The sequence below is a fragment of the Lepisma saccharinum genome, unplaced genomic scaffold, assembly GCF_977018435.1.
Source record: "Lepisma saccharinum unplaced genomic scaffold, izLepSacc3.1 HAP1_SCAFFOLD_144, whole genome shotgun sequence".
NCBI lineage: Eukaryota > Metazoa > Arthropoda > Insecta > Zygentoma > Lepismatidae > Lepisma > Lepisma saccharinum.
The window spans coordinates 310,651-322,091 of NW_028142955.1; the positions used below are offsets into that span (position 1 = coordinate 310,651).

The following is an 11,441-nucleotide window of genomic DNA, read 5'->3' on the forward strand; positions in this document are numbered from 1 at the left end:
TTTGATGATGCGAAGAGTTTTGTTGTTATTTTTGTATAATTAATGTAATAATATGAATTAGGGAAATATAAGTAGAAATTTACATACATCCACACTTTTGTAGGGAGGGAAAATTTACGCAGTTAACAAAGACACATATTAGGTAAATATGAAACAAGACAACATTTAACACCACATATTTGAATTATTCATTAGACATATCCCCATTATTAAAATATATCTATGCATTAAAAATTAAGTATATTTGATATATATATATATATATAAATAATATATATATTAAAATGCACATATTTAATGTGACTCAACTCAATAGCACATCCCATTAGGGATTCAATATACATGGGTAAAAAAATGTGACTTGGAATCTCATGGTATGAAATACGCTATAAAATAGCTGTTTTAAGCTATTGAATCATTTTATTTTTAAAATCTGTATCCTTGTAATATCGTATTGCTCTAGTCACATGTTTGTGAATAAATTAAGTACATCTGCGCAAAGATAGTATCCAAGATGGCAGCCAACTTTAAAATTTTAAATTGAATTTTGAGTAGTGGATATCAACGTGATTTGAAAAATAAAAATAGAAATTACAGAGAAAAAGTAACCTCAGATCTGAAATCAGTGCACTCAAATTAGGTAACAATAAGCGCTGGTGTCAATGCAATAAAAATACTGTTCCCCAGTGTTTAATTGGCCACATTTATTCTTTTACCACTTTTAAATGATTTAAGAGTAAGACATAAGGCATTTATTTGGTACTTACAGTTATTCTAACACCTAATTAAGCATTGTCGTTGCCTCTTTGTAATGACGGGGACCCACAAGTCCCGATGAGTCATAAACCTACTTTTTCATGTAGCATGCGTGTGTAGGATGTAAGACTTTAAAATCACGACAGGCAATAAAGGGTAAAATTAAATTAAATTTCAGATAATGGGTTCAAATGATGAAAATATTGAATGTTTTGGTTTCTGATGACGAATTACGAAACTTATTGGGGTTTGTAACCATTGTGTGGCATTGGCGTAAGCTTCAGGTTTGTGTGCATATTTAGTTGGGAGATAATGTCTAAAACTTCTTGGAATTGTTCATTTCTTGTCTCTGACCCACCTTAAGATGGGAATTTATATCAAGTCATAGTGCTGGCAGTCATGTAGGAACTCTGGGTAAGTTAAATTAAAAATTGAAAGTTTGCAACATTCAACAAAAATATATGGGTTAATTATTTGTAGATAGTAGAGTAATAGCTTTGTTCTAGGCCATTTATTTTGTATTTATTCCTTTTACACCGATTTCAGCTAATTTTCCAAGGAGAAAATATCCAAAAAGTCCAAATTTTACAATTTTTATAGCATTACAAATAATATTTTTTTATCAAAGCCCAACTCATAGGGGAAAATATCCAAAAAATCTCAATTTTACCATTTTTATAGCATAAAATATAATTATGTGTTTTTTATTAAATTCAACTAATCATATTTATAGGGTAAAATTTATATTTTGAGCCTAAATCAGTATATTTATAATTATACAAACTTTAAGAGAAATAGATGTGTAGATACTGATTTTGAGTTATTTTATAGTGCAGTGTAGTGCTGTGCAGTGCAATGTATATAACTATTTCTCAAAATGTATGTATTTCTGGTTGATTTTTACGTCTGAAATGTAGCTACTGTTTTAAGTTATTGGCACTGCAGTACTGTGTAGTGCTGTGTATATATGTATTTCTCAAATGTGTGTATTAATGATTAATTTTTACGTATGAAATGTGTAGATACTAATTTAAGTTATTTGCAATGCAATATATATAATTATTTTGATTTTGCAAAACTCTCAGTTTGAGTGGAGAGAAAGAGAGAGATAGAGAGAGAGAGAGAGAGAGAGAGAGAGAGAGAGAGGGGGGGGGGAGAAAGTTTTTAATTCGCTTGTTCCTAGTATTGCAATAATCGTTGGAATTTTCTTGATACCAATTTTTAAAACACATAATTTTCTTACATGCATATCAGTTGTCGGTAAAATTTATAGGTTGCCACTGTTTTCTAAAATAAGCTAGGGGTCTTGGGTGCGAATCCCGGCTTGGGCATGTATGTTTGTGAGTGTCCATTCATCAATTTAATCATATCATCACTTATCACCATCTTCGTAAATTAGCCAAAAGTGGCACAAACACCTAAGTAAAATAAAGCAAATCAATCAAGCAATGAATCAATCAATCATTAAATTAAAAGAGCATCGCAATTATTTCCTTATGAGACAAATACGATTAGCAATAACGCTATTACAGATAGGAATAATTTTCAAATAAATTGTAATAACCAGAGTTCGAGTTCTGGTCGAGCCTGCATTTTTCGCTGAAAATTTCTTCATTACAGTCTGCGTGTTCGAAACGAGGCAGCAAACACATCATGCTTACATTTCTTCGTTCGTGGATTTCCCCTATATCACGTGTCCCTTGCAATTGTTGATATTGCATGATGTACGAAACACTCCGTGGTAATGTGGTTAGCACAGCTCGCTACGGCGCCAGGTGTGTCGGGTTTAAATCCTGGTCTAGACATTGGTGTCATTTGTAATTTAATCATAGCATCCTCATCTTCGCTATTAGCCAAAGGTGGCAGAAAAGCGAATTAAGATAAACCAAATCATTATATATATATTTGTTACAACAACGCTTCGGAACTGGTAGATATCATAAAAACAAGTAACGTTTCCCTATAAAGTTTACCTCGAAAGCGCTTAGTTTCTGTACTATAAGGGCTTAAAGTCTATTCTGTACGTATGCAACCCAACACAGCAAAAGCTTGCTCTGACATAACTAGCACGGGCGCGTGGCAGGGTTGCCACTTGAGTTCCTCGTTAAGAGAGACGCCTTAAAAACAACAACTTGAGAGTCTTGCCTGAGCCAAATCCAAAATATTAATGATACTTGCGATGTTGTAAGAAGGATTCACAGTATTTATAAACTGACCAAAACAAATAATGGGCAGACTGAAATTCAAGATTACTCATTGTAAAATATCTCCATAATTGACTGAATGATTTGGTTTATCTTAATTCGCTTTTCTGCCACCTTTGGCTAATAGCGAAGATGAGGATGCTATGATTAAATTACAAATGACACCAATGTCTAGACCAGGATTTAAACCCGACACACCTGGCGCCGTAGCGAGCTGTGCTAACCACATCAGCACGGAGTGTTTCGTACATCATGCAATATCAACAATTGCAAGGGACACGTGATATAGGGGAAATCCACGAACGAAGAAATGTAAGCATGATGTGTTTGCTGCCTCGTTTCGAACACGCAAACTGTAATGAAGAAATTTTCAGCGAAAAATGCAGGCTCGACCAGAACTCGAACTCTGGTTATTACAATTTATTTGAAAATTATTCCTATCTGTAATAGCGTTATTGCTAATCGTATTTGTCTCATAAGGAAATAATTGCGATGCTCTTTTAATTTAATGATTGATTGATTCATTGCTTGATTGATTTGCTTTATTTTACTTAGGTGTTTGTGCCACTTTTGGCTAATTTACGAAGATGGTGATGAGTGATGATATGATTAAATTGATGAATGGACACTCACAAACATACATGCCCAAGCCGGGATTCGAACCCAAGACCCCTAGCTTATTTTAGAAAACAGTGGCAACCTATAAATTTTACCGACAACTGATATGCATGTAAGAAAATTATGTGTTTTAAAAATTGGTATCAAGAAAATTCCAACGATTATTGCAATACTAGGAACAAGCGAATTAAAAACTTTCTCCCCCCCCCTCTCTCTCTCTCTCTCTCTCTCTCTCTCTCTCTCTCTCTATCTCTCTCTTTCTCTCCACTCAAACTGAGAGTTTTGCGACACCCTGTAGATATATATATATATTGCAAAATCAAAATAATTATATATATTGCATTGCAAATAACTTAAATTAGTATCTACACATTTCATACGTAAAAATTAATCATTAATACACACATTTGAGAAATACATATATACACAGCACTACACAGTACTGCAGTGCCAATAACTTAAAACAGTAGCTACATTTCAGACGTAAAAATCAACCAGAAATACATACATTTTGAGAAATAGTTATATACATTGCACTGCACAGCACTACACTGCACTATAAAATAACTCAAAATCAGTATCTACACATCTATTTCTCTTAAAGTTTGTATAATTATAAATATACTGATTTAGGCTCAAAATATAAATTTTACCCTATAAATATGATTAGTTGAATTTAATAAAAAACACATAATTATATTTTATGCTATAAAAATGGTAAAATTGAGATTTTTTGGATATTTTCCCCTATGAGTTGGGCTTTGATAAAAAAATATTATTTGTAATGCTATAAAAATTGTAAAATTTGGACTTTTTGGATATTTTCTCCTTGGAAAATTAGCTGAAATCGGTGTAAAAGGAATAAATACAAAATAAATGGCCTAGAACAAAGCTATTACTCTACTATCTACAAATAATTAACCCATATATTTTTGTTGAATGTTGCAAACTTTCAATTTTTAATTTAACTTACCCAGAGTTCCTACATGACTGCCAGCACTATGACTTGATATAAATTCCCATCTTAAGGTGGGTCAGAGACAAGAAATGAACAATTCCAAGAAGTTTTAGACATTATCTCCCAACTAAATATGCACACAAACCTGAAGCTTACGCCAATGCCACACAATGGTTACAAACCCCAATAAGTTTCGTAATTCGTCATCAGAAACCAAAACATTCAATATTTTCATCATTTGAACCCATTATCTGAAATTTAATTTAATTTTACCCTTTATTGCCTGTCGTGATTTTAAAGTCTTACATCCTACACACGCATGCTACATGAAAAAGTAGGTTTATGACTCATCGGGACTTGTGGGTCCCCGTCATTACAAAGAGGCAACGACAATGCTTAATTAGGTGTTAGAATAACTGTAAGTACCAAATAAATGCCTTATGTCTTACTCTTAAATCATTTAAAAGTGGTAAAAGAATAAATGTGGCCAATTAAACACTGGGGAACAGTATTTTTGTTGCATTGACACCAGCGCTTATTGTTACCTAATTTGAGTGCACTGATTTCAGATCTGAGGTTACTTTTTCTCTGTAATTTCTATTTTTATTTTTCAAATCACGTTGATATCCACTACTCAAAATTCAATTTAAAATTTTAAAGTTGGCTGCCATCTTGGATACTATCTTTGCGCAGATGTACTTAATTTATTCACAAACATGTGACTAGAGCAATACGATATTACAAGGATACAGATTTTAAAAATAAAATGATTCAATAGCTTAAAACAGCTATTTTATAGCGTATTTCATACCATGAGATTCCAAGTCACATTTTTTTACCCATGTATATTGAATCCCTAATGGGATGTGCTATTGAGTTGAGTCACATTAAATATGTGCATTTTAATATATATATTATTTATATATATATATATATATCAAATATACTTAATTTTTAATGCATAGATATATTTTAATAATGGGGATATGTCTAATGAATAATTCAAATATGTGGTGTTAAATGTTGTCTTGTTTCATATTTACCTAATATGTGTCTTTGTTAACTGCGTAAATTTTCCCTCCCTACAAAAGTGTGGATGTATGTAAATTTCTACTTATATTTCCCTAATTCATATTATTACATTAATTATACAAAAATAACAACAAAACTCTTCGCATCATCAAAACAGCGAACACGGAATGTGCTGGGTTTTTGTGGAAAATATTATTGAAAATGTTACTAGCCTATTCTTGAGGCAATCATGTATATTAATCATGAACGTAAACGTAAACGTACAACTGCTTTGACATCAAGCAGAAGACCAGGAGTTGTATGATCATATTTATACATAATCGGACATATCAAGTCAACCATCGGATATTCCTTATTTTCTTAATATCCTTAAACAACAAATATCAAATTGAATTCACAATCTGCTTTTGGAACATTCCATAAAAAATATTTTTTATCGAGATTTTATATAAACTCACGATATGAAAGATAAAAATATTACCATCATACCATAGCAACTGTCTGCATCGTGATGACAACTCTCTACAACGATGTTTCCAGAACCATTGGACAAAAATCATCAGAATTTTGAAGGTAGAGGATCGGAATGGTCCCTCTGCGGCACCGATCATGAACTTCAAGTGAAGACAGCCAAGTGCTTTTTCGTAGAACCAGTTACATCCACTTACCTTTAAAAATCAAAAAGAATTCTGTGTTGAATATACAAAATGTCGATAACAAATGTCTTCATTGGTGCATCATTGCACATTTCCATCCTACAACGAATAATATGCAATGCGTTTCTCAACATGATTGGCCGTAATATATCGCCGAGTTTGAAAAGGAAATGTCTCATATCCAGTGTCCGGTAGATTGTTCAACAATTGACAAGTTCGAGAAATAATACTAACAAGACAATAGGCATTTGTACAGCTCCGATGAATATTTTAACATGTATGTACTTCGACCTCATCCACCACCAGCTAATGCATGCATTATTAGATTCTTGTCTGTTCCAAACCAAAGGAAACAATATTTTTCAGTCTTATGATTTTTTCCTTGTCTTCAAATGGACACAAAGATTTCAGCTTCTTGTCTTCCAAACCGACATAAGAATCTCTTTGTACAAGTCGAATAACTACCTTTTCAGCAGCATTTACTTCTCCTATTGACAATTCTGCTGTCCTATGGTTCTTTGGATGACGACAATTAATAATGAATCTTCTGATCCACCCTATCAGTCGAACAATCTGTTCATATCTGGAAAATTTGTGATAGTACCAGCCATCCCTTTATTCAATATTGGCTAAACTAGATACAATTGTCTTCTTCTTCTCTTGGGCAATAATTTCTTCTTGACATGTATACCTTTGTTCAGGCCATTTGCTCCTAGCTTCTTTTAACCACAATGGACCTTCCCACCATTTTGATTCCATTAACCATTTGGGTGAACACCCCCTCGAAGGAAGATCAGCACAGTTCATAATACCCGGTACATAATTCCAAGATTCTCTCTTACTCATCGTTCTTATTTCACGCACACGATTTCCTACAAAGGTGTTCCACGGATCATTGCGTCTAATCCACGCAAGCACTGTAGTCGAATCTGTCCAAAAATTAATTGGTATGTCCCCAATGTCCAATGATTCGGTTACTGAAGTTGCAAATCTCACTCCAATAATAGCTGCCATCAATTCCAAGCGAGGTATTGTTAACTTCTTTATCGGAGCTACCTTTGATTTAGCTTGTACTAATTGCACCTTGACTTGTCTCTTAGCAATGGTTCTCAAGAATACTACAGCTGCATATGCCTTTTCACTAGCATCACAGAACACATGCAAACTTCAATCTTCCGAGCCTTCAGCAATCCACCTAGGAAATACAAGCCCTTTCAAATAATGCAATTCTTCAACCAACTGTCTGAATTTTGTTCCCATTTCTTCGGGCACTTCTTCATCCCAACTCAATTTTAACAACCATGTTTCTTGAAGAAGGATCTTATGATACAATGTCACTGGAGAGGTAATTCCTATATGGTCAAATATTCTGTTGGCAGTTGACAAATTAACTCTTTTGGAGACAACTGGAAACTTCATTCCTTGGAAACATTCCGGTCTCAATTCCAAATTATCTGTTCTTGTTTCCCATACCAATCATAATACAGATATTCTGTTATCTTCCGACAAGTTTCCTAGTGAAGTATACTCCCACCCTCGCAGTTCAAATTTCGCATCTGCCATCAAATGATTAGCTTCTTCAATAAACTGGTGGAGTTCCTCTTCATTGTTGACACTAGTAACACAATTATCTACGTAAAAACTCTGCAACAGCTGTGCAATGATATCCTTGGAATAGCTGCAGCTCTCTTCATTACATTTTTTTCAGAGCTTGCTTCAGATGGTGTTCAATTACTGCACACAGTAAAAATGGGTTACACATTACACCAAAAACAACTCGCTTGTGACGATAAACCTTTATGTCACCTTTCTCATCTATCCAAAGAAATCTCAAAAAATCACGGTCACTTTTACATAAACTAATTTGTAGAAAAGGCTTCCTTATATCTGAGACGACTCCCAATTTGCGTAACCGAAAACGTGTCAGAAGTGAAGGATATATTTCAATCGAATTAATGCCTTTCTCTAAACACTGATTCAACGAGTGATACCCCTTTTCTCTTGCAGAAGCATTAAACACAGGGCGTATTTTGGTGGTCTCGCTGTTCAATTTTACAACATGTCTATGAGGTATATAGTGTCCTTGGTGTCTATCTCTTTAGATGAAACATCCTAGACGATGCCTTCTTCTAGCCACTCATTGAAAACCTGACAATATTCTTCATAACAGTCATCTTTCTTCAGTTTTTCAACAAGTGTATCCAGTCTTCTTTTACAAATTTCTAAATTACTAGGAAGATGTGTGTGTCCCTCCACCTATGGCATTTTTACCTCATACCTTCCTTCTTCGTCAATCGTCAGAGTTCGTTGAAAATAATCCATCACTTCCTCTTGAGCTTCAATTTTGGACTTCTTTTCTCCAGGATCAGTAATACCAAGAACATCTAATTTCCACAAGTCTGCAACCGAGGCTTCCTTACAGAACATTGAAGCTGCAATCATGGATGAAACTCTATGACTTTCATGTGCAGTAACTTTGCCCATTAGTATCCAACCAAGCAGAGTTTCCATTGCTACCAATCCACATTTTAGAGCAAACTTCTTGCCAGTGAAAATTTTACCAGCTATATCAGCACCAATTAAAACTTCCACTGGACCATTTTCTCTATCGGAAATTTCTACACCTATCCGTTTCAACTCTGCTAACCAAGGACCTTCAGTAACAGATGTTACACTGTCACAAATATTAGGCTGATCCATGGCTTCAAAATTGCAAGCATAATCACTTCTGATGCTAGTCAGTCTGACACGATGGCAATTATGTTCATATGGTGCAGAAAGAATGCCACCAAAAAATGCATGCTTGACATTTTCCCTTTTTACAACCTCATAATTCATTTCCTCTGCTGTAGATGTACAAATTTAGGATCGTTGCGAACCAGTATCAATGATTGCTCTTACATATTTTTCAGCACTTTGTCCTCTTATCTTTTCAACTAATGTTTGCAGAAACGTTTCAACATGTTCATTATTCGTCAAGGAATTTTCAACAACCGTCTGTAACTTAGTCTGCTTCCCTGGAAAGTCAGTTCCCTGCTTAGTCCTTTGACCAGAGCACATCACTTAAACATGCTGCCCCTTGGAAATCCTGCATTTTAATTTTACCCTACAGTTTCGACTAAGGTGGCCTTTTTTCCAACATCTGTAACACAACCCCTCTTCCCTAAGCATTTTAGCTTTTTCCGCATAGGACCAACTGCGTGCCTTCACACACTCCTCACAAACATGCGAATCACCACAAAATAGACACTTTGAAGAATCCCCTTTGCAATTAATCAATTCAGCTGCCGTGGGTATAGATTCAGTACGACTACTACGTTCCTTCTTTCTTTTCAGATCAAACCCACCTACAGCAAGTGCTATCTTTTCTTCATTTTCCACTTCTTTCATCACGAAAGACATTATTTCTTCCAGACGACTCTCCAATTTAGAATCAGTGGAATTTGCAGCACTTCTCTGCCACACTCGCAAAAATTCTTCTGGTAAACATGACTCAACAAGAGGGTATAACATTGCAGCACACTTGTTCGACGTTACTCCTAATGTACTTAGTGCTCGTAACTGTCATTCCATTTTGTCATAAAGAACAGCTAGTTCCAACTTACTCTCACCATTTAAGTTGTGTAACACCAACTTCAAAAGTTCACCAACGTAAACTCCCACTAACACATCATCACGGCCGAAACGTGACTTAAGTCCTTCAATGACATTGGGATAGTTTTCGTCACTGAGGGGAAAACTTTCTACAAACTGACGCGCTTTTGAACCTGGTACGGTAGCCTGTACAAGGTATTGAAATTGATCACAATCATCACTGCCCTCGTCCTTGTGAATTCGTTTGAATTGCTTCCAGAAGGGTAACCAGTTCTTCACGTTACCATCAATTTTTTCAAGTTCCACTACCGGTAATTTGATTATTCGTTTGCAGTTTACCGATGTGTCACTAACTGCGTCACTACCATTGTTCAACACCTGCTTACTTAATAACTGTTCCACCTTAGTCTTGATACGATAAAAGTTACATGCATACTTATCTGCATTTTCTGCTTCGACGATCAAATCCTCTTCTTTGATATCGTCGTCCATCAACAAATCACTGTACTGTGTGTCCAGATCCTGTAATTTGCAGAATTTATCTTGCAACAAACGGAAATTACTCTGCACTTTCCACTAAATCCGGGCAATCACCATTGCACGCCGCTTCAATGTTATTCGCTATGCGCGTAAAGGACGATCTCGTTACTGTTCGTATATATATATATATATATATATATATATATATATATATATATATATATATATATATATATATATATATACACACTACCGACAAAAGTTTAAGACCACCATGAAAAAATGGCCAAAAAATCAGTATGGAGTGTTGTATGGAACCAACAGTTCCTGTCCAAGAAAGACGTGACGATGATACACATGGAAAATGCAATGTAGTCTAGTTTGAACCCCGTAAGACGCGAAACCAATTTTTTTCCGAATGTGTAGCATGTGGTTGGAAAAATGGAAAGTGACAAAATGTTGCTCAAGCTGGCAACATTGCAGCTGTGTGCGTGAAACCGGTCAGTACGGTAGCCAGACTCATGCACATCCTTATCAGTGGCTCAGGGTCAGTTGCTGTTCATGCAGGCGACATTGCGGCCCATTATTGTGTGTGAGGTGTGCAAGGTAAGTGGAGCTGAGTGAAATGGCCCGTCATCGTGGGGAACAGACAATTTGGTTGAAAAGCGTACTGTGATATGTGCACTGAAAAAAGAAGGTTATTCGGAACGCGAAATAAATAGCAAGAAAACTGAATATTTCCAAGACTGGTGTTCATTGTGCATTGGATAGATACCGTAAAACCAACAGTCATGCTGTCCGTGCACGTAGTGGAAGAGCTCGTGTAACGTCTGCAGCTGACGATAGATATATTACAGTAACTAGCAAACGGAACAGGCACCTAACAACACCAGTCATCGCTGCTTCCCTGAATAACAGCCGAGTGACGCCTGTGACTGTGTCAACGGTGAAGAATAGGTTGCGTGAAGAAGGGCTGCATGGCAGAGTAGCTGCTAGAAAGCCATAGTTACAACGTGTGAACAAGACGAAACGATTGGCCTGGGCTAAAATGCACCAAGGTTGAACTGTGGATAACTGGAAACGGGTACTTTTAACCGACGAATCCAAATATGAATTATTTGGCAGAAATAGGCGAACCTTTGT

At 35.5% G+C, this 11,441-nt stretch overlaps 1 protein-coding gene across 1 annotated transcript; it reads right to left on the minus strand.

The window, feature by feature from the left end:
• Positions 1 to 9,788: 9,788 nt before the first annotated feature.
• On the minus strand, positions 9,789 to 10,310 carry LOC145982350 (uncharacterized). Its single transcript, XM_083115907.1, has one exon. It carries the CDS (start codon positions 10,308 to 10,310, stop codon positions 9,789 to 9,791), a length of 522 nt encoding a protein of 173 aa, XP_082972033.1.
• Between the last annotated feature and the right edge of the window lie 1,131 nt (positions 10,311 to 11,441).